The sequence below is a fragment of the Phyllostomus hastatus genome, unplaced genomic scaffold, assembly GCF_019186645.2.
Source record: "Phyllostomus hastatus isolate PE091 unplaced genomic scaffold, TTU_PhHast_1.1 phas_scaffold_129, whole genome shotgun sequence".
Taxonomy (NCBI): domain Eukaryota; kingdom Metazoa; phylum Chordata; class Mammalia; order Chiroptera; family Phyllostomidae; genus Phyllostomus; species Phyllostomus hastatus.
This window is the reverse complement of record NW_025334009.1, coordinates 14,158,743-14,183,825: the sequence shown is the minus strand read 5'-3', so window position 1 is coordinate 14,183,825 and position 25,083 is coordinate 14,158,743. Positions and strand designations below refer to the sequence as shown.

At 36.9% G+C, this 25,083-nt stretch overlaps 1 protein-coding gene across 44 annotated transcripts in view; it reads right to left on the bottom strand.

The window, feature by feature from the left end:
* The window catches only part of CLASP2 (cytoplasmic linker associated protein 2), a 153,390-nt gene that overhangs the window by 54,243 nt on the left and 74,064 nt on the right, over nt 1-25,083 (bottom strand). For 16 of the 44 annotated variants that reach the window (XM_045857511.1, XM_045857517.1, XM_045857518.1 and 13 more), the window contains 8 exons: nt 22,455-22,514; nt 21,327-21,404; nt 20,521-20,688; nt 18,364-18,419; nt 16,911-17,084; nt 8,444-8,467; nt 6,701-6,718; nt 4,519-4,620 (listed from right to left, as the gene is read on the bottom strand). In XM_045857511.1, the coding sequence (XP_045713467.1) occupies nt 4,519-4,620; nt 6,701-6,718; nt 8,444-8,467; nt 16,911-17,084; nt 18,364-18,419; nt 20,521-20,688; nt 21,327-21,404; nt 22,455-22,514 (680 nt within the window). Of the gene's footprint in view, nt 1-781; nt 809-4,338; nt 4,366-4,518; nt 4,621-6,700; nt 6,719-8,443; nt 8,468-16,910; nt 17,085-18,363; nt 18,420-20,520; nt 20,689-21,326; nt 21,405-22,454; nt 22,515-25,083 lie in introns of all 44 variants that reach the window. The other 28 variants (XM_045857503.1, XM_045857501.1, XM_045857510.1 and 25 more) reach the window with 5 other exon arrangements.

The following is a 25,083-nucleotide window of genomic DNA, read 5'->3' as shown; positions in this document are numbered from 1 at the left end:
TAAGGATACTCACAAGGCACCTTTCTCCATGCAGTGTCTAAACTAAACATACACACCAAAACATCCAAACACCCAACATGCCACAAACTCACAATGCAAGATAAGCTGATGGAATATTTAATGGGAACACTTGCAACAATATAAAAAATGTGACTAATGAAGTGAATGTACAATATGATATTCAGTTAAAACTAATATAAGTTTAGGGAGCGGAGGTATTGGTAGGAGACTAGAGAATTCCTTGAAATTTGGGTCTATTCAGCAGACAGGAAACATGCAGTATAGGAAAGTAACTACTCTACCTATTCTAGATTTACTAAATTTATCAAAGTAATATAAGCTCACTACCAACAGTGTAATAACTGCCTATGACTCAAATTATTTATACTTAGAAGAAAATATCATGGCTCTTTCCCCAGCAAGAACTACCAAGGCTAATTAAAACACTCTAATTTGTAAAACTTAAAAATAGATGTCTAATTTCTCTTGTGCTGCTTAAAATTTTCAAACTACCATTTTATATTTTTATGAGATATTTTCAAGGCATTACTAGAGCTCCTTTGCTTTTGAATGTTTACACCTATGAGATCAACTTGGATAGTTTTAAAAATCCAGGGCTTTGGTAATAAAAGACAGGCCAAGGAAAACTCGTAATTGGCAATATGGTTACAATATGATGGACTATTGTATGTTACGAATTTCTGCTGAATAGAACCCATTCTTGATAATGAAAGGAGGTGATCAAACAATAGATGCACACATAGAGTCTATAGATTCTTACCACCAATGGTATTAGCAGATTGTGATCCTGAACAAGTGTAAAGGCAGAATTAGGGTAAGGGTTATAATCCGTGTAGAGGGGAGGAGCAGATTTAAAATGGATGGCAGATGGAAATAAGAAAGCTTTAGTCAGTTCTTAGAAAATAAAAAACCCTAAAGCAAAAAGAAAAAAAGAACTTAAAAAAATCTCAAAAGCATAGATGTCTGTAACAAAAGCAATACATTTAGTAGTTTTTACAACTGGGAAACGAAAATCAGACACTCATGTACAAAGCAGATGAAATGAAGTTACAAAAATAAATGTAAATTCTTCAGCTTTTCTTCTGATGGCCTAAAATCTAAATAATTAAATGTTTAAGTTTTCATTATTTAAACATTTAATTTTAAACTACGGGTAAGGAAGAACTACAACATCTTATAGCTGAAGAAAAATTACATGAAAAAGCTACACATTTTATCTTTCTTAAGACACACAGGAAAAAAAAATGGCAGAGGGTGGGTCAGGGCAGGAAGACAAAGTTTCTGACAGGCTGTACAATCATTTGTACACAACCAGTCACTACCAACACCGACAGCAAAAAGACACAATCCTTACATAAATATAAATCTGGAAGTCTCTCCACTTGGTCTATTTTTATTTATTTTGGTTAACACACACCTGCTTTGATCCAAGAGTTTTCTTCCCCTGAATGGTGACATAAAAATATGGAACGACCATGCAAACCCTAATGAATTACTCGACAACAAAGTGAAGATGGATATCACAACAATTCTGTAAATATATTATAAAGAAACTTGCATCAAATTCTATGGGGCCACAATATCTTTTTTCCAAAAAATTTTAGAATGGAACATATAAATCATTCAAATAAATAAGCAAGCAAACAAAAACCTCTCCAATATGATTTAAAACCTAACTACAGTGAAGATGTCTTCTATTATTAAAACCCTAGTTAGGTCTAAAAGCCTATCGTTACATTCTCACTCTTGACGAAATGTTTTGAAGTACTGTGGATTGGGTTTTGAGGTAAAAAATCACATGTAAAAAAATTATGCTGTATTCTACTGAAGTGACCAGGAGTTATAATATACTAAAAGAGAGGTCCTTTAAGTAATAAATTAAAAAACAAAACACAAGAATCTTTGACATGTCTTTATGCTTTAAGTTTTCTAACTTCACAAAGAAAATTTATTTCTTTGTTTTTTGAAGGCCACAGAATAACACAGTATAGAAACATATAACATAAGTATAAAATTCAGTTGACAATAGGTTATGAATATCAAAAAGAACAATTTTATCACCTTAAATATATAGTGCTTATTCTGGGCCCACGCACTGCCTTAAGTGTATGAAATATACTACATCATTTGATCCTTATAACAATCCTACGGGATTAACCTCATAGATTATTTTATAGATGAGTATACATAAAAACAACTTTAAAAAATCTGGAAGAGCCATGATTCAAGCCTGGACAGTATGGCTCTAGAGTCTGTGGTTCAAGTCAATGATTCTGGAACTTTTTTTGGTAAGACAAATCACTTGGTGACCTTGTTTTAGACTGGCTTCAGTAGATCTGTGGTGGCATGAGGCTGCGAATTCCTAACTAGGCCCAGGGTAATGCTGATGCTGGTCTGGGCAGACAATTAGAGTAGCAAGGCTCTAAACTACTATGCTATACTGCTAAAGATTAAGTTACTTAAAAACAACTGTTCTTTTTTTAAAAAAGATTTTATTTATTTATTTATTTTTAGAGATGGGGAAGGGAGGACGAGAGGGAGACAAACATCAATGTGTGGATGCCTCTTGTGCATCCCCTACTGGGGACCTGGCCCACAACCCAGGCATGTGCCCTGACTGGGAATCGAACTGGTGACCCTTTGGCTCGCAGGCCGACACACAATCCACTGAACCACACCAGCCACAGCTAAAAATAATTCTTCCAAAAAATACACAAAATCAGGGAAGAATGTGATATGATCTATTTCAAATTTTGTTGGGAATAGAGCCCTTACCCAGAGGGCATTTGCCATTTTTTCTATTTGTAAAATTTGTAATTTTACTGAGCATTTCTGCTTATTTTTAGGGCTCTTATTAAGTACTCTGCCTGGGTTTTTTGGCTTTGGAGAGAGAACATGCTAGGGAGGACTTGTATTTGTATAATCACCACACTGGCCTTCTCCAAGCCCAGGTATCTTTTGATTCCAAGACTCCAAAATCAGGTTTAAAAAGAAACAAATAGGGCTTCTTGATCCTAATTAATCATCTAAACAACAGTGGAAGATAGTTAAGTCTATTTCTTTAAAAAATAGCCAGTATGTACAAGGGGGTACCCAGAAAAAAAAACAGAATTTATTTATAAAAACTGTATTTATTCTCACATTTAAACTTCACTCATGTTCAAAGTACTCTCCATTTGATGCAATATACCTATTGAGACGCTTTTTCCACTGCTCTATAAAACAGTTTTTGAACTGTTGATTTTGATGTCTTTAAGTGCTTCTGCCATTTTTGCTTGTTTCACCTCTTCCATCAGCAAAACATTTCCCTTTGAGGATTTTTCATCAGGGGAAACAACAAAAAAAGGTCACTTGTGGAGAGTCTGAGTGAATAGGGTGGAAGGGGCACAGGGCCCTGCTGGTTTTGGTCCAAAATTGCTGAACAGTCAGCATGGTGTGGGCAGGTGTGCCTATAAATCACCCATTATGAAATATGCAAATGCGTTGAAGCCTTAAAAAAGATTTTGGTGAAGCCGAATACAGTCTCTCACATCAACGCCAGCTGGTACACTGAAACAGATGGGTTCCTAGAACACTCACCTAGAGAGGAAGCCTGTACAAGGGGTCTGCCCTCCACAAGATAATTCTGTTTTGGGGGGGTTTCCCACTCATGTAATAACCCCAGAATAATTTTCCTAGAAAAAATTCCTATTTTTAGAGATAAGCTAATGAAAATCTTTTGATAAAGAAGGAATGGGAACAAACTCTTTTAAATTAATAGCACCATAAGTGTATTTGGGAACATATAGAAATGAATCATTCATTTGACCTAGGCCTCAAAGTTGTGCTTTGTAATAATTGGGCTTATGGAGAAACTTGGCTTCCAATGAAAAAAGGCATATAACAAAACTGATCATTTTAATTAGTTTCCTCACTGTAAATCATATATAGCTGCCAAAAATGCTAACTGTAATCTAATAGACTTGGGGAACAATATGAAGATACCAAGGTGTACAGAAGATGTATCTGTCCTTGAATAGTATTAGCTAGATGCAACCAGATTAGATGTCAATATATGGCAATTATTTTGCCTCTAAAAAGTACAATTTTCCACATCTGCAAGTTTCCGAGTATTCTGTCAAAACCTTAATGCTAAGAGATCTGTGCTATTTAAAATACCTCCATGCAAAAGTTTATACAGCGGATGAAGTTTTTCTTTCTAAGTGGCAGATATCAATGATGCAGCCCTAACAACACACCAAAGACAAGACAACACCCACTCAAAAAAATTCCAAAACATGCACAACAACTGACCCAAAACATTGAAAAAAAAAATACCTTCATTTTTGTCAGGTGATGATGAACCTAAAGTATAGAACAAGAACTCAGTATGTGGCTTGTCTTTTTGAAATCAGCTTTGTCTTTATCCACTGGTCAATCTCCTAATACAGTAATATACAAGTAACACACTTATCCTAGCATATTGCATACACAGGAGAGCTGACAGGCAATACGTACGCTGTGATTGAGACACCATTTTGGTTCGACTCCTTCCTCGAGAATCTGTCTTGGCATTTGCCATGCCAGCAAGTGGTGTTGAAAGCTTTGCTCTCACCCGACCTAAAGAATGAAATTTTATACATAAATACATTTTTCTATAATAATATTTAGTAATGAGGGGAAAAAATCTCACTGTAATTTTCTAACTAGGTGTGCTTTTCAAGTATCGTTAAAGTCTGTAATAATGTAGCCATCACTTAACAGATTATACTTCTCTTAAAATTTAAAAAATACATACTGCTTTTATATGTCACACCATAAGCTAACTTTCCACCAAGGATAAGAGTAAAGGTCAAACGAAAAGATTTCCAGTCTTAGTTTGACTAGTCCAGAAGAGTTACAACTAAGATGCTGACCAGAGGCATCTCACTTGTTTCTTAATTGGTAGTCCCCATTCTAAATTTCAGTACCCAGGAAATTTATTTCAAATCCAGTGATTAGTTTTAAATATAAGCTTAATCTTAGGAATGACCACCCAAACAACCCTTTTGACTAAAACTGTATGTCTTCTAACGGGATTTGTAAGAATGTTTTTAACAAGGTAAAATATTTAAGCTTTTTATCCTGTGTTAAACAGCCAATCACTACAGATGTATCTGGACATCTACCATTTTCTTCATCGGACCACCAACTTAATTTATAAGATGATTTGAGAAGTAACTATCACACAGAAGCCGGCACATTTCTCACTACGTTTCCTTCTCTGCCTCCCAGTTGCACTCCCTTCTCCTCTGCGACTGACTCATTCCCCTCCACAAAGCCAAGCCCCACGCCTCTATTTCTAGAGCTCTTGAACCAAAGGAGATAATGCTTATCGAAGTCCTCAGATAAACTGTCAGTAGCCAAAACCAAAATATATCACTAACAGGTACTTTGGTGTTCTTAAGCAACGGTCTCAACCACTATCAACTCAGAACCAACACCAAATCATCATAAAGGGCTCAGAATCTTTTTTATTAAAAGGTACAATTTGTAGGACAATCACAACATACTGCATAGCCTGATATGGCTGTATTAGTCAGGAAAACAGTGTCCTGAATAGTAAGGAGAAACTACAAAACTAATGTAAGAGCATAAGAACTGAGAATAACACAAAAGCAAAACCAGAAGTATAGCTGGTAGAGTCCTGCACTCTTATCAACTTCTTCCAGGCTCCATAAGAAGCCCAAAGTTCAGGCCTTTCTCCCTTTTAGAGTCTGTTTAGAGTAGGATACACCGTTCTCTTGACTAAGAAATACAACAGAAAGGTCAACTTACTATTTTTGACATGGAGAATTTACCCAATATAAGAAAGAAATTAAGTATTTTGATATTACAATTCCAAATTACAATGACACAGTGCCAGAAACAATTTTTATAGAGAATTACAACTAAAAATGTAAAATATGAGAAGATTTAGAATATAGCAGAGAAAATATGAGACAAAAACAAGGCCAGTAAATCTATTTGGTTTTGTATTACAAGAAGGTGTTAGATCCACTTCAGACTTAGGAAAAAGAAAGTGTGTATTCATCCAGTCAGAGGTTTAATAAGACAGCCTTCAATTAGGAAAAATATAAAAACTGAATTTTTCCCTCTCTATAAATTCAAGCAATAAATAATTTTTAAAGTAAACTCCCTCAGTAAAATATTGTACCTAGCAAGTTGTTTTGTACCTTCAAATTCAAATCACATATGCAACTCTGAAGTAAATAATTAAAAAACATTTGAAAGCTGACTAATGCATTTAAAAGCTGATGACGTTTAACTCCAATAAGGCAATGGCACATGCTTCCCCAAAGTATAAATGAATTGGCATACATTAAAAAACATAAACACAAAAGAAAAGCATTAATGTCACTATGGAAGCCAAATGAAACTGTGTGCTAACTTTACACTAGACGTTATTAAACATGTTAAGCAATTATGTTTTTCTAGCATGAGATGATCCAAGATACAAGGCAAACTCCAGAATGAAGAATTAAAAAAAAAAATTCCACATACATAACTAACAAAACCAAACATAAAATGAAGTTACCATGGCTGGCAAATTACATAGATTTACAAAGAAATTAGCCTTTTAGTTTTCAGTATTTAATTCCTACTAATAAAAAATTAATGTAGAGGCATTTGTGTTACTAGCAAAATGTATAGTTCTTACCATCTTCAGATGCTGTTCCTAAATAAGAGAAATAAAACAATAACATTTCAACAAATTCTGCCAATGCTAATGTTAAGACCTACTTTGTGACTCCCACCCAAAACTAAAAAGAGCGAGCAAAATTAAGACCTCCTAGTCTAAGAGCCTGAAACTAAGGTTCATTTTGAAGGAGGAAAAAATTGAGGTAACCTAATAACTCACAGCACAAAAACAGTTAAAACTGGACTACTGAAAATGGCAAAATTCCATAACGTAAACTTTGTTCTGCTGTATGTCATACTCAAATTTGAAGGGAAGGAAATTAGAAAAATTACTCAAGAAAGATGAAACTGTCATTACTTCTCTTTGAAATGAAGATTTTTATAGATCTTTCCAAAGTAAGAATACTTTCTGTGCATTTTCAAAGTTAGTCCATAAAAGAACTAGAAAAGCTAATAGACAAACATGGGAATCAAATCCACGACCTAGGCGTCATTAACCCAGTATTGTCATTGAAGCATTATAAAGACCTATCAATCCATCAGCTGTTTACTCAACATCTATGTGTACTCCCTAAGGTGTCAATGAAAATGGGCAAAAATGACCAAGTACAGGTATCACAACTCCCTACTACCAAAAGGCAGTAACAGATCTGTCTCTCTGTGTGTATATATATGTTTTAAAATACAGGATTTAGCATCAGTGAGAGTAACACATTACATAACAAAGGTGGTTCTTTTCAAACAAGCTGGTGTTTCTGACCCAGACAAGAAAATACTTTGATCTGAAAGTGAGAATAATTTGTTTTTAAAGGATCCAGAATCTCCGTGTTAGAAGTAATATCAAAGGGTCTGGGGAGCTTTCGTTTCACTCAAAGATTTTTGAAATTTATGAAACATATTAAATACCAGAGAAGCACAAGGGCTAACATGAGTAACACTTACATACCCAGCCCATGATAACATGTTCCATTTCATGAGAATGGACAATATAATCAATTTCAGAGTTTATGTCAAAATTGACAGAAAAACATACTCTTCTCCATTTCTCCTAGACCTCACACTGTGACTTACAGGTTCAGTGTCTTCTTACAAGTTCTTTTACAAAGCTCAAATTCCTAGTTAACATTAAGGCACCTAATGAAGTGAAGGGAAAGTGTGGACAATATGCTGTCCCATATCAGGCAAAAATATGCCATACAGATAAAAAATACTATATTAAACCAAGCAACTAAAGATAAACTATAATCATTTGAACAATGAAATTAAAAAGGCAAAGCTTAAAAGTAAGTTTTGATTAAATGTTAAGTTTAAAAATCACTCTTTAAAAGACAGCATCTATAACTTGCATTTCATATTCGTAAATAACTATATGAATCTGAAAAACATGTCATTTGTCTCTTTATCAGAGTTAGTAAATGAAAGTTGAGTCAAATGACTTATGAGATTCCTTTCTATTCTTCTGAGTCTAATATTTCAGGGAAAGGGTCAAGAAATCAAGATTATTTCTAAGAACTCAGATAAAAAAATTAAGATAATTTATTTAACTTACAACAAATAGTAATTCAGTGTTTGAGTAGACTGAGAAACCCAAAAATGGATATGCCTAAACTAAAGTGAAATCAGAGCATTATGTAGTCATTTTCACATTAAGACTGCTGCTAAATAAGTAGTCTATTTTAGGAAATTAAGAAACTAAACAAAGATATTAAATAGAATCCAAGAGGCATAAACATCTTTAGTAATAGAATTAGGAAGTTCTTACCATCCATCTTGTCAGAAGTATCCTCTTTGATGAAAAAGCAAGTAAAGAACAGAGGCAGTCTTAGTATATTAGAAAAAACGATTTTATAAAATGCAGAAAACGTTATTTTTAAGTAGACAGAATTCATAGCATAGACATATACACATATACAAAGCTTGTTTCCAAATACAACATATTAGACAAGATAAGGTTCCTATGTAGGATAAAAACAGTAACAACACCACAACCAAGAGTGAGGCTGATTTTCACCAGCCTAGAGAGAGAAGTTAGCAAAGTCCCTGTCCCAATCTTGGACCCCTGCCAGCATCAGGCAAACCCCCTGCTTCAGTCTGCTGAGTTTCTTCTATTCAGAGTCACAAACTGCCTTTCTTCTTTTTCTCTGTAGCCTACAGGATACCCCAAAATTCTACTCTTTAGCTCTCTCGTCATTATTCCGTCTAGTGCCTTGTTGCTTCCCTACCCCATTCTTTCTTGGAACTCCCAGTCCCTATAAAACAGGGGTGTCAAACTCCTTTTCACCGGGGATCACATCAACCTCACGGTTACCTTCAAAGGGCCGAATGCAATTTCAACTCAACAGTTAAGTAGTAGTTACATTCACACAGTCCCAAAATTATTTCGGCCCTTTGAAGGCAACCACGAGGCTGATGTGGCCCCCAGTGAAAATGAGTTTGACACCCCTGCTATAAAATCTTAAGTCTGGACAAATCTATTCAATTTTACTACTCCATCACCGGAAGTCCCCAATCGAGAAAATTACAAAACCATGAAATTGTGCAGACTGGCATTACCAAAAACTGGGATAATAATCAGGTTTCGCCTTTAGTGTCTATGTAGGAAAGAATTAACACACCAGGTCTGAGTTGATCGTAAGGACCTACTTACAAGGCTGCCCCTTGGCTGGCCTTGGGAACTTAGTTTTGGATGCTCCCTATGGCCATGATAAGGTTATTTTGTGTGGGAGGTAAGGGGTGGAGGAAAAGGTAGTGACCTCTGCCATACCAGCTTGCCTACACTGCTTTTGCGAACAATGTGATTTATGGCAAACACTCTAGTAATTGAGGTGCATAGTAATTGAGGCTGGCTGTGTGGCAAAGTGCTTATATAACTAACCCTCCTTTACCCTTGTCCAGGACTGAGTCTTAACCGAGCTTTCCTGGGCAGAAACACTGCTTCTGTTCCTGCCTTTCATTGCTGTATGAAGGAATGAATTCTGTGCAGCCAGCCCCACATTCTCTTTTCTGGAGGGAGAGCTTTGAAAGGCTGAGCCTAGACTCCTCCTGACTACCTGATGAGTTCTTCCCCTTGCTGATCCTGCTACATATCCTTTTGCTAATAAACCTCAGCCATTAATACAATTGTCTCTACGAGTCCTGTGAATCCTTCTATCAAGTGCTCAAATATGTGGGTGGTTGTAGGACGCCCAGAAGAATGCCCCACCTCTTTTGCCCAATCAACGGCTATTCCAAAATTCAAGCTACTTCCATGGCACCATGCTTTTTTGTTAGCACATGACCCTGACTCTTTCAACCAAGAAGCCACAACAACCTCCCTGATGACACTTTTCTTAATGCCCACCCACTCAAATATATCTGAATCTACTTCCTTCATTTCCTTCCCTTCTACCTCAGTGAAACTGGTGACCCTTCCACATCCATGGCAAACTCTCCAGCTCCCCTATACTCCGATTCCTTGTGCTTTCATGGAACTTTGGTCGTAAATTATCTCCTCTCATCTTTGCATTTTTAACTTTGTCCCTCTACTGACTCTATCACCTTAGTATACAAAGATATTTAACTCCTCCAATCTTAGAAAACAAAAAGTTCATTAACCTTTAACTACAGAAAATTCCTACAATGTTCTTTCAGCTCTTTTCTTGGCCAACAAGCACAGCAAAAATTTATAGATTCTTCTCCAACTTTTTCCACAATTAACTGAAATCTGACTTCTGTCCCTACGACACCAATAAAACCATTTATTTTCTTTTCCATTTAAGCAATTCCACAAATCCAGTTGTTGAGATCAAATATTCAAAAATGTGCATATACGAAGTCTGTCCAGAAGGTATCCAGCCATATAATATGAAAAATAGAGACATTTACTGAAGGAGACACAAGATAAAAGAAAAACTGTACATAGGACAATGATGCCTCAGTCTTCTTCAATGCAGGCACCTTGGAACCTCACACTGTTGTACCATTCTCCATCAGCAGCCCTATTTCATTTTCCTGAATCTCATCAATGGATTGAAATCTCTTCACTTTGGGAAGAGCCAAACATCACAGGGTGCCAAATGTGGACTGTAGGGGGTGCTGCGTGATTTGATGTTTTACCAAAAAACTGTGCACGAGATGTGGTGCATAAACAGGTGTTGTCGTGATGAAGCTGCCAATCACCAGTTACCCACAGCTACGGCCTTCTGAATCATTCATATAGTTTCCATGGAAGAATGTTCAAGCTTAACACAAAATTTGATGTGGATCTGTTGCTCCACTCAGTCATTTTAAATGCAATGTCCACACAGTACACATGCTCATTCAACAGTGTCTACCACCCCCAATGACTAGTAAGTACAGTGACATTGTCAATGTTCACCCATGCACATTCCAGTCCACTCTCCTTGGCTGTCAGGTTACATTGATGTCACGTAAACCACTCTCGTTATATTAACAATGGCTGGACTTTTTCCAGATAGGCTTCATATATACCTAGGTTTCCTTAACAAAAATTCCTGTATCCCATGACACCAAACTTCCTCTTCAGGATAAAGTTTTAAAGGGTAAACTTCAAAACACTCATGATATTCCTTTTCCCAAAGGATATGGTACTTTAATGGAAGAAAAAACCCAGTGGCAACTGCTTTAAGGAATCTACTGAGTCACATATTGAAAGATTACAGTAAGAATAATTCCCTAATGACTTCCAAATCTAACCTCAAGCAGAGATCTCTCGTAAATTCTATACCATTATATCTCAATGCGACTAATGTGTACATGTGTTTGCATGTATGTGTGTGTATGCGTATGTCTCACTATACCACCATGCCTCCTGAACACCTCCAGTTTATGTCTCACAAGCACTTGAAACTCAAATGCATAAAACTCAATAGGACTAAGAGACTCTTTGAGTACAGAAGCACATATCTCTGGATCTTGGGTACCTACCAGGATGCCTGGCAAAAACTAAGTGCTTGTTAAAGTGTTTCCTGAAAAACAATGGATAACTCCTTCTGACCCGTGAATGTTCAGCATAATAGGCATGGCTCAAAGTAGAAGAAAACAGAGAGTGCACACCAGTCACCTGTATATAAGAAAGCTGAGATGGAAAGAAATGAAGGGGGGAGGGAAAAGAAAGGAAGGGAGAAGGGTGAAGGGTGAAGGAAGGAGGAAAAGAAAGAAGAAAGAGAATGTCAGAGAGAGAAAGAAACGGAAAAGGGGAAAGGATGAGAAAATCCATTATCTAAGTCCTGGAAGGAGCCACAGGAAAGCGGCTTTATTGCCCCTGACTGTGAACCTGGGCCAGATGAAGAAAAGATAGAAGGGCAGCCTTCCCTTCTGTAATGAAGCAAACATGCAATTCAAACCTTAAAGAACCAAAACAAACAAATTAAGTCAACCTCATGGAATTATTATAGGCTTTCATATGGGAAAAAAATGGTTGCAAATTGACTTTCTAGTTCACATTAAAACTTTCAAATACAATTATTTTGTGGTATTAAAAACAAAAGATATTAAATGTATTTTAGCTTTAAGGCTCAGGATAAATTTTTAAAAATTTATTTTCCAGTTTTTCCTTACATAAAAAATTAAGATATAATGCATGTACCATAAAATTCACACTTTTATAGCATATATAATTCAATGTTTTTAATATATTCACAGGGTTGTACAACCCTCATTACTATCTAATTCCTGAACATTTTCATCACTCCAAAAAGAAATCATGTACCCATTAGGAGTTGCTCCTTGTTCCCTGCGGATTCACCTAGTTTAGGCATTTTATAGAAGTGGAATCACACACTCTATGGCTGTGCGTGTTTGACTGCACCCTGTTTCCAAGGCCTGCCCATCCTGTAAGCATGCACGAACAGTATCATTTTTATGTGCAGCAGTCCTCCGTTAACTGCAGTTTCACTTCCCATGGTTTTGGTTACCTGTGGGCAACAACAATCTGAAAATATTTAATGGAAAAGCCCAGAAGTATACAATTTATAAGTTTTTAATTGTGCACTGTTCTGCTCCATCCTGGCCAGGCCATAACTCATCCTCTTGGACAGGGTATCCATACTGTATGTGCTACTTGTTAGTAGCATCTTGGTTATCAGATCAATTGTCTCAGTATCACAGTACTTGTGTTCAAGTAACCCTGATTTTACTCAATAATGGCCCAAAGCACAAGAGTACCACTGCTGGCAATTGGGGTATGTCAAAGAGAAGCCAGAAAGTGATTCCTTAGGGTCTGGTATTACCCATGGTTTCAGGCATCCACTGGGGGTCTTGGAGCATATCCTCTGTGGATAAGGAAGGAATATTATAATATATTCTTTTTTATGGCTAAAAATATTCCACTCCGTTGTATGGACATACCTACTTCAACATTCATCAGTTGATGGACATCTGAGTTGTGCTCACTTCTGGGCTATTTGGAATAATGTTCCTATGAACATTCATGTACACGTTTTTATGAGAACCTATGTTTCATATGTCTTGGGTATACAGCTGGGAGTGGAACTGCTGGGTCACATTATAATGCTATGTGTTTCACTTTTTGAGAAACTGCCATACTGTTTCGGCAGTGGCTCCATCATTTACGTTCCCACCAGCAGTGTATGAGGGTTCTAACTTCTCCATATCCTTGCCAGCATTAGTCATTACCCATCTTTTGGGTAAGAGCCATCTTAGTGGATATAAAGTGGTATCTCTCTGTGTTTTTGGTTTGCACTTCCCTAATGACTAATGATGTTGAGCATCTTTGCATGTGCTTACTGGCAATTTGTACATTGTCTTTAGAGAAATGTTTACTCAAATCCGTTGCCTGTTTTTATACTGAACTGTCTTTTTGTTATGGAGTTGTAGGAGTTCTTTACATATTTGGGATACAAGTCCCAGACCAGATGTGATTTGCAAATGTTTTCTCTCATTCTGTCTTTTCAGTTTCTTGATGGTGCCCTTTCAAGCATAAAGGTTTAGAATTTTGATGAAATACAATTTATCTTTTCTTTGGATGCTTGTATGTTTAGCACAGTATCTAAGAAAACACTGCCTAATCCAAAGACACAAAGTTACACTTATTTTTTTTTGTTTGTTTTAGCTCTTATGATTGGGGCTTTGTTCCATTTTCAGTTAATTTTTTAAATGTGGTGTGAGGTAGGGTTCCAAATTAATTTCTTGGCATGTGCTGGCTATCCAGTTTTTTGGCACCACTTGTTGAAAAAACAATTCTTTCCCCACTGAACCATTTTGGCACCCTGGTGGAAAATCAGTGAACTATAAACACATGGGTTTCTATCTGGACTCTCAATTTTATTACACTGGTCTATGTCAGTACCACACAGACCTGGCTACTGTAGCTCAGAAGTAAGTTTTGAAATTAGGAAGTATGAATCTACTACTTCGTTCTTTTTCAAGATTGTTTCATCTGTTCTGAATCCCTTGCATTTTCATATGGATTTTGGGTTCAGCTTGTCAGTTTCTATAAAAAAGTAGCTGAACTTTTGGTAGGAACTGCATTGAATACATAAGTCAACTTGCCATCTTAGCAATATGATGTCTTTAAACATCATATTGGGAGTCTTTCCACTTATTTAGATCTTCTTTAATTTCTTTTAACAAGATGTATTAAGTGTGCTATAAAATATATATGTATGCATGTGTGCATATATGTACATATACACATAAAAAATAGTCTCTGGCCCCTGGTTGCTGGCACAGAGATCCTAAGACTCTTGTAATTTCCTAAGTGATAAGAGCGCTATGAGTATCTTCTGTCCTAATATTTGGTCTTTGGCTCTAGTGCCTGACCCGTTCCTAAATCCCTTGCAGTTTTCTGGGTCGTAGGAGTGTCTCTGGGTCTAATGAGGTGATTCCTGGTTGGCTCCTGTACAGCTTCGCCATAGGGGCTGGTCAAGGGAAAGATGAAGCCATGATCAGAAGCTTGGAATGATCAGTCCTATGCTCCATTCTCTGGAAAGGACCAGGGAGGGGCTGGAGACAAAGTTAATGATCTATCATGCCTATGTGATGAAGCCTCCATAAAACCCTTCATGTATAGGTTCAGAGTACTTTTCTGGTTTGGTGAACATATCCACATGCCAGGAGGGTGGCACATTCCAACTCCACAGGGACAGAAGCTCTTGCATTCGGGACACTTCTGGACCTCAACTCAAGTATCTCTTTATCTGGCTGTTCATTCACATACTTTAATATACTTTGTAATAAACCAGTATACTAATAAGTAGACTGTTTTCCCTGAGTGTGTGAACTGTTCTAGGAATTAACTGAGGGGATTATGGGAACCTCCAATTTACAGCCAGTTAGCAAAAGCACAGATAACAATGTGGACTTGCAATTCATGTCTGAAGGGAAAGCCGGGGCAGTCTTATGGGACTGAGCCCTTAGCCTGTGAGGTCTGTGCTATCTACAGTCAGTGTCAGAATTGAATTGAATTTAGGAAACCCATCTGGTGTAGGAGACTTGAGTGGTGTGGAAAACTCTTGCATCTAGAGTCAGTAGCATATGAGTGTGAAAGTAAAGAAGAAACAGTAGTCTTAAGAAGTCTTATTCCGCTTTTGTTATATTGATTCCTAAGTATTTTATTCTTTTTGATGCTATTATATGTGCAATTGTTTTCTTATTTTCATTTGTGGGGTGTTTATTGCTACCATTTAGAAATCAACTGATTTTTGTATATTGATCCTGTGTTCTGCAACTTGCTGATCTCATTAACAAGTTCTAACAGCTTTTTTGTGGATACCTTAGCGTTTTCTACATTTAAGATCCATATTTAAGGCCATGTAAATAAAAATAGTTTTACTTCTTTTCCAACCTGGGTACCTTTTATTTCTTTTTCTTGCCTAATTGTCCTGTCTAGAAGCTCCATGATAATGTTGTTAGGAAGGACAAGAGCAGACATCCCTATCATGTTGCTGATCTTGGGAGGAAGCAATCAGCCTTTCACCATTACACATTATGCTAGCTGTGGAGTTTTCACGGATACTCTGTTAGGTTCAGAAAAATTCTCTTTTATTACTAGTTTGTTGACTATTTTTATCACGAAAAGATGCTGGATCTTATCCAATTGCCTTTTTGGCATCTACTGATATAATCATGTGGTTTTGTCCTTTATTCTATTAATATGGTATATTATGTTGATTGGTTTTCATATATTGAAATAGCATTGCAATTCTAACAACATGGTGTCTGTAATACAGGAAAATTTTAAAAAGAGAAAGAACTCACAGATATTGACAAAAGTGTGGTGACTGGGGGGGGAGGTGGAGAAGGCATGGGGGGGATAAATAGTAATCCCTCCATGTAGCAAAAACTTTTTCCCTTTTAGTTTTTAGCCACTTGACTATGTTTTCACACTTAAGTTTTAAATCTGAGGAACTCTTTCCTTATGTGTTTTCGGCCTTTATCAATTCCTTCTTCCACCTGATATTAGATGAATACTCAACTACTATGTTTTCATCAAGTCATTTTATGTTTCTGTTCAACATTATAGTCATCTGGAATAAGTTTTTATGGTGTAAAACATGATTCTAACTTAATTTTGTAGCAAATAGCAAGTCATGTATCTAAGCACCATTTACTGAATAATTTATCCTTTCCTTATTGGAGTTGTGCCAACTTCATCATGTACTACCTACACCCATGCTGGAATCTCTCCCCTTCCTACTGTGTTCCAATGACCTGTCTGCCTAATGTTCCACCAGCACCACCTAAGAGAAAGAAAAATGAGGCACAAAACAGAAATAGAAAATGTCAAACTTTAAAGCTGATGGACATAAAAAACAAACTCTGAGTAGCTTTAGAAAACATAAATTTAAGATCTGATTAAGTTTTACAGTTTTTCCAGACCCTTAAAAGGAATTAATTTCTTGGTGAGGGAAAAAAAGTAAAAGAAAGAACAGAGAAGCTGGATACAAAGCCAATCCTCTCCCTAAACTTCCTTAGTGACCAGTGGCTGGATATGGCAGCAGCATGGAGTTATTACAACTTTATAGGCAAATCACAGAATCAAGAATGGTTCCTTTGATCAAGACGATCAGGAAGGCGACAAGAGGGAAAAGTGGAAACATGGAGCTTATATACCTCAGAACGATGTCCCAAGTATAGAATCATATTAAAACACATGAACTATCCTTAACTGGCAGGAATAAAACAGAAATAATTATGACAGCACCACCATTTGGACTCAATGAGACCAGGGAGAAAACACTGCAATTTCCCAGAATTAGCTCTCTTACCTAGTGATGCATAGGATCCTGGATTCAGGGCACCTGCACCTAAGCGCCCACTTCGCATGGTCTGGCCAGCAGCATGATGTGCCTTGGCACCGGCAGCAGCATTCACATCAATGTCACTTCGTGAACGCTGCAGGCTTCCTGGAAGGGAACTGGGTTTGCTGCCGCCTGCCGGTACTATGGAAAACAAAGCAAAGGTAGCCTATATTATTTAAATCACTGCAAACACTATAAAACTTACATGAACTTGAAATCACAAAGAGCTGATCCATGATGATGAATGGCCAAAATGTAAGCAGTAGTGAAACGGACACCAGAAAGTACTTCATAGTATTTTAAAGTCAGAATACCTCTGGCTTCAATCCTGTCACAACTAATTCTTCTTGAACAATTTTCTCAATATTTCTGCTTCATTGTCTTCTTCCATAAAATGGGAAAAATAACTAGACTTTGTAAAATTCATAGGACTGTTTCATAAAGAGATCATACTTATGGCCCTGGCTGGTGTGGCTCAATGAGTGCCAACCTGCAAAACAAAAGGTCGCTGGTTTGATTCGTACTCAGGGCACATGCCTGGGTTGCGGGCCAGGTCCCCAGTAGGGGGCGTGTGAGAGGCAAGTGATCAAGGTATTGCTCACATGTCAGATGTTTCCCTTCTACTCTTTCTCCCTCTTTTCTCCTCTATCTAAAAATAAATAAATAAACCTTAAAAAAGAAGAGAGAGAGAGAGAGAGAGATGATACTTAATGAATGATCCATGAAAATTAACCACTAGACAATAAATAGACGGCAGCAGCTTACTAGCAGAAAAACATAAGGAGGACTAGTCTGAGAGTGGGATTATTCAGAAAATAATGCAGGTTCTGCCACCCTTAGGCAATGTAAATTAGGTCATTAAATTTCTGATCTTCAGCTTTTCAATTTTAAAAAAGAAGTTTTACAAACTCTGAGCTGTGACCCATTAATAGGCTGTGAAATCAACTCGAGTGGGTCATGACAAGCATTTTAAAGAAATGAAGCAATATAAGACAGAGTGCATCCATCACTACTAAGGTAAGTAGTGTTCTGTGAAACTTTATATTATACGATATATGCATGCATGTATATAACATACACTAAGAATATATATTTATATAGTTGTATATATTATGTTAATATATGCATATAGTATATTAGTATAGGTACAGTGTATATGTGTGATATTAAGTTACTATATAAAATGATTTTCTCACTGCAGGTCAGATCAAGGGTTTAAATTTTCAGCATAGTTTAAAAGCTTTAACAGCACATCAAACGTTTTTAAAAGCTGAACAGTTTAAAGGAGTAGTTTTTAAATGGTTTTAATGTGACCCATAGTGAGAAAATCATTTTACACAGTAACTTTTACCTTATTTATAAAGTAGCTCTAACTTTATTAAGTAAAATGGTATGACTCTTACTTAAAAAGGTAATTTACCTCTTCCAGCCACAGTTGACGGGTTTGCTGTAGACCACTTGGAAGAAAAGGGGCGACTGCAAGGTAAAAGGGAATAATACTTTTAGTAAGAAGATGTAATTATCACTCCTCTGATAACAATTAGTGAAATACCACTGAGCTTTCTAAAAAGTTGAGCAGTATTTCTCATTTTAATTTCCCTTTTACAAATCACATTCCAACAGTTGTTACGTATCAGTGGTATCTTAATTAGCTGTGAAGCAAAAAATGAAAGAGTAAAAATGAGTGAGGACTGTAAACTCTACAGAGACACAGACTGGTTTGCTACTCTTCACTCTGATGCTCAGCACATGTCACCACACTCACCGCAGAGGACTCAGTAACTCTCCAACACATGTATTCTGAGATATTTTACTTACAGGGAGAGAGGAGGTGTTATTACTAGCACACAGGGGATTCAGAGTAACTAAAATCTTGCTTCTCTAAGTCATAATGGTCGTGGCCACTGGCAATCCGTGCAGTTACCACTCAGGTATCACACACACTACCTACAGCAGCACTACTAAGTGTTACTGTGCGGGGCCAAGAAAAGAAGCTAAGAACTGCTGAAGATAACGTGCAATTAAAAGGCAAAACATCTCCAATCATCTCAAAGAACCCACCATCTCTCTTCATAACTCTTTTGATTAACTATCTTTATGCAATGGTATTGTGCAGCCCACAGATAAAAAGTTTAAGTACGTAAGGGAGATCTGAAAAGTATATCTGTAAATTTTAAAGGTCAGGGGAAGAGAGGAGCAAAAATCTCAGGCTGAAGTCAGGCTACTGAAAAATATTCTTTGAGTTATTATTATTAAGTAATAAACTTGGTAGTTGGTCATTAAACATAGTATTATATTATTTTTATAGCTGTCCCCTAAAACTGTTACCTAAATAGATGGAGGCAGATAAGTTTAAGGTTCACAGGACTTAAAGTTGTTTATGTTTAAAGATGTTATACTAAAGTAAGATCAAATATCTTGTTTAGATCCTTGCTACTCAAAGTGTGATCCATGGACAAAAAGTACTGACTGACATCACCTAGAACTATGTAAAGAGAACAAAGCCTCAGGCCCCACTCCAGATCTATCAGTCACATTCTGCATTTTAACAACATCTTCAGGTGATGCACGTGCACTTTCAAGTTGGAGCACTGTACATAAAAGTAAAAAGGGAAAAGCAACAATGCTCAGGAGGTGAAGGATTTATCACAAATTTACATAGAGATTACATAGATCATTATTCTTACGCTACTTATTTTTTGAAATCAGGTCCTGCATTTACTCTGAAAAGTTCTAAGTCGCTCAACTTTAGAATAGAACTCATGAGACCCTGTCAGTGCTTCCTTGAATTCTGTGCCCCGGGTGCCTCATCTGCCTCGCCCCAGTCAGTCTTCTGCATTAGAGAGCTGCCAAGGCAACCAGTGACCTTCATGGGATCAAGGTCCAAAAAGACAGAACTGCCAGAGACGTCAGCTCACAGTCTGGGAGCTGTTCTTCCCTGGGGAAACCTGCAGGTATCCGTGGTCACTGCTAGGGCATGCAGGTGGCATCTGAGACTTTAGCAATCTTCCAGAGTCAGAGAGCCAGCACGCAGGGTTAAGGATGTCAAGGCAGTGGGGTTTGTGTCAGCCAACGCAATGATGAGAATGGAGTTAAAGAGAAGTGAGTCAGATACTAATTTTGCCCCTTGAGGGATTTGCTGAAATCTGAAGCTGTGCAAGAGGTGAGGAAGGAAAGTAGTGGAGTTTTTGCCAGTCACAGTGCTGTAGAATAGCTATGAAAGCGACTTTGGAATTTCCATGACAATTCCTCCACGTCAATGCCCTAGAGGCAGCTACCATATAAATTACTTTGTGGGTATTTAAAAAATGTGTATAAATTGGTGCTTTTCTATCTTTTCCACAGACATGAACATATAGAAATAAAATATGAATAACTAACTCTACCCAAAAAGGAGTTACCGTATGCTAGCATGTAACCCAACACTTGAGACAGCGGACCAAAGAAAATGAGTACTTCAAATCATTTCTTTCAAGGCTTTATGGGAAAGTAAGCAGGTATTCAAGTACCCAACTTATGGAACTCTGGGGCATTGAGGAGAGGAAGAAATCAGTAATTATCATTTACATGATCTTACTTGAGACTTTCTTGCGAGCTAGATGAAGATCTGTCAGACTGAGGGAGAGATGCTACACTGCCAGAACTCTTTAAGTAAGTTTGAAGACTCTTCTGATAAGATGGCTCAAGGGAATTATACAATGTTTCAGCTTCACCAGGAAAGTGGTTTCTAAGACCCATATATGTCCTGTAAAACAAATGAATAAATAATAAAAAGAAAAGCACAAAGTAATAAACTATATTACTAGACACTACAGTAAAATGTGTACATTCAAGAATGAAGATGGGCTTGTAGGTTTTTAATACACCCACTGTGTGCCAAGTGAATGCTTTCTAAAATTAAGAAGTTTTGGTGGGAAAAAGGCAGGCTTTGGAGAAAAGGAGATCTCAGTTCAAAACCTGACTGTAATCCTCACAGTCTGTGTAGCTTGGATAAATCCCTAATCTCCAAACTTAAGTTGTCGATCTATGGAGATGCTACTTTTGCATTTTCAATATTAGAAAAGAATGAATGCCAACTGCCCCACATAGTATCAGGTACATAATACATGCTCAATAAATGACAGTTATTTTTATTCACAATGAAAGTGAATATATTATGATGGACTAGGAATACTGATGATTATACAAATGACAATGTGAAGTAAATTGTTAGACATCTAGTACAAATTTAATGGAAGAAAATTAATCTCAATTTTACTACAGAGCAAATCAAAAGCAGAATTGTTGAGAAGCTTGTAATATTTTCATTCTCCCAATATAACTCCTTTCGGTGAAAAGACCAAAGTATGTTTAAACTGCCACGAAAACACATTCTAGACTTACTTTCTTGCTTCCACTCTGGCCTCGGCATCGGCATCATGGATTCCCTTTTTAATAGTTTCAACCAGGACAGCTGCATGTCTATAAAATAAAACATCTTTAGAGTCATGTGTAAAACTATGTATTTCACTACAAAAAAAATCTAATGCCTATGTGTTGTATATCAATCACAAAGAGGAAAGAGAGATTAAAAGATTAATTAATGTACAATAATAATTCTACAACTGCAAGATTTTCTAATAATCCAACTCATACATTTCATTCATATATACTTTCCTTCTGACAAGTGAAACATTATCAACCTGAAATTTTTACACAAAATCCAAATAATGTATAAATGTATAAATACTCAATTTGAAACTTTTAATGAATAAAAAATCATCTGTGTGGATGCTCACCGACCCACCAGTGTAGAAAATGACTTGCTAATAGTGTGATCAGTTGTAATATGACTAAACTGAATCGGAGCTGCCACTAATGAACTTAAAGAAAACTTGGAATTATATCATATCTACATTAACAACAAATTCTATTTTTTTAAAAAAAGGGGCTGTGAACAAATTGAATGATTTCCATCAAAATGAAAAATCAGTTATCATTTTCAACATAAATATAGGTATATCCCAAGCTTCAAACTTGAAATAAGAAATACAGCCATGCAAATAGCCAGTCATATTTTCCTTTTTCACCTCAGAACTAGGTTAACACCACACAGGCTGACCAATGACACTAGACAGTTGGCGTGGAGAAACTTTTTAAAATCTCCTTCCTCTAAAAGGCAGTGCCTTCCTTATATCTTAAATAATGCATTACTTGATTAATTGTACTTCGGTAAGCCTATCTCATATGACTATAGATACATTTTTTAAATTTTTGCCCAATTTAACCTGGAGTATCTTATATGACTCATTCTACTTAAGAGACTTTCACTCACCTCCCAAAGAAGAAAATCATACTACTCATAGCTACAAGAAATAAAAGGAGCACCACGCCACAGCTTTAAAGGAAAACCGGTACAAATACCTTTTAAAGTAAAATGAGAAACAATGCAAAACCAATACTATCAACTTCTAAAGAACTTGGTAACAATGGGGAGGGAAGAGAGGAGGGAGAAGGAAAGCTGATGCATACCTTTCCAATGAATGAGTCTGCCACTCTTGTAACAATAAATCTAAAAACTCAAATGAACGCCTAAAAAATAAAAGTTAATTATAACTAAATGTTTATTATATTAATTTGTAACTTAATACTAAAAGCAATACTTTATTTTATAATACCACACTTTGCCCCCTTAATAAAAGTACAATCAGCCCTCCGTATCTGTGGGTGTCTTACACATGGATTCAACCAATAGGGGATAGAAAATACTGAGGAAAAAAATCATCCCAGAAAGTCCTAAAAAGCAAAATTTGAATTTGTCACACACCAACAACTATGCTAAATCTACATGAATGAAGTGATGGGCAGGTATACCCTGCTGTCGCCTACATGCAAACACTGCGCCATTCTCTACAAGGGACTTGAACATCTGCAGGTTCTGGTGTCCCGGGTGGGTCCTGGGACCAGCCTCCCACAGATTCTCTCGGATGACTGTATAAGACATGTTTTTGGATATCTTAATTGTCAAATACTTAACTTACTTTAAGGTTCCAACTATTTCTATGCTCAACTAGTTCAAATAGTTCTATGCTTAAATAGTTCAAAAAGACTGTAAGAGTTCCCCATAAATTTAACTTAAAGTGCTTGTCAAATTAAAATCAATGCTTATTAAACACCTCCTCTGCACTAGAAATTCAGGATACACAATGGTGACCAAGAAAGATGTGATGGATCTTCTATTTCTACAGTGTTTCTTTAAAAATATATGTATTTGATTTTTTTCATCCAATATGTGTATATTTTTCTAAGCCCTTTGGTTCTCAACTTCTTCACCTGTCTCCTACTTGAGCTTCTCTTCTTTCTTGGCATCTAATGACAGTTCTGCCCTGTTTTTCTTCCTTACTATATTAACTCTTTTTCTCCACCTGCCCTTAAACAGGTGCTCGCCTGGTCTATGCTGATCTCAGCCCACTGCCCTTTTATAGTCTACTTGGGCAACATAATCTGTGCCCTTGCACTTGACTATCAGCTATTCTGCTCACATCTAGTCCTCTATTGCCAACATTGGTTCAGCTCAACATCTCTACATAGGCAGTGAAAAGTCAACTCAAACAGTATACAGAAACCCACTATTTTAGCCCGGATTACACAACTAGGAAATGAGAAATCGGGAGGTTAAATTAAGTTGCCCAAAGTGACAGACCTGGGACTTAAACCCTGGCATTCTGACTCCAGAGTTCACGGTCTAAAATAAAACACTTGCCATCACCTCCTCATCCATACCCAATTACCAGGTTCTTTTCTACACTTGAAATCTCTTGAATTTATTTATTGAAAAAAATCTCCTTTAATCAATTATCATCAATACAGCTCTAGTTCAGATCCTGCCTCTCTTCAGTGAGTTAGAAAAATTCCCACTTATTTAAACCATTGTGCCTTCTCCATCACTGTTCACAGCTGGAATAAAAAGTATGACGGATGACATTACCCCCACACTAAGAACTGTCAAAGAATGGAACAATGTCAAAATTTCCCTTCATGACATTCAAACCCTCTACACTGACTTCAACCTACTTCCTCCTCTACCCAGGCAGGTACTTTTCCTACTGAAAACTTCCATCTACCATGTGCTCTGGACTCAGTGGCCTATCGGATGGCTTGGCAGCATGAAGCACAATTTTACGTCTGTTTAGGTTATACCCCCTCACTTCGCCCATTGCCAAGTCAATTCTATGATGCATTTCCTGACTCCCTCTTCTCTGTTACATTCCTATTCCTCTAATCACCATCTTCCTCAGTGTAAGACAGAGACTGGGAACATTGTCTGCAAAGGGCCAGAACAGTAAATATTTCAGGCTTTAGGAACCACATACCATTTTTATCTCATATTCATCTTCATTCCCCCTTTCAATTGCCCTTCAAACATGTTAGAAACAGTCTTAGCTTGTGGGTTGTATAAAATTGTACTGTTGGCCGGATTTGGCCAGTAAGCTGTCATCTGCCAACCCCCAACATAAGAGAGAGAGATTTCAGTGAACTGTGGCCAAAGCTCCGAAACACTTAAAGGTAATAATGATATCTTATGCAACTTCTTCCTAGCAGCCAAAGTATTTAAATAAGTATGTATTAATCAAATTTACAAGAGAAAGAGTTCTTTAAACATCAAATGCACAAATCTTGTTTTTGTTGTCCTTTTACTGATGGTGATAGAAAAAACTATAGAAATCCTAAGGACAGAGACTGACTGGCTGACCTGACATGGCCTACTCTGTCCCAAACACTGTGTTCAATTCCACCAATGTGTACCTCACTTAATCCTCGGAACCCTACAGACCTGATACCATCAGCCCTACTACAATGTGAACACTGAGGTTCAGAGTGATCAAATAACTGCCCACGGCAGGACAGCCAATCAGTGGCAGCTGCAGGACTAGCGGAGGCTTGACTCTAGACTCCGTGTTTTCTAAACACCAAGCAACCAGTGGTCCAAATAAACCAAAGCTTAACATGAGAAACTGAGGAATGTGGGCACTCATCATAATTGCTTTATTCACTTTTCTTTATATGATGTAAGACAAAGAATTTTATTAAGGTTTCTAGAAGGCAAGAAATTAATAACTAATTTTTACACCAGACTAAGAATTAAATGTAATGCAATATT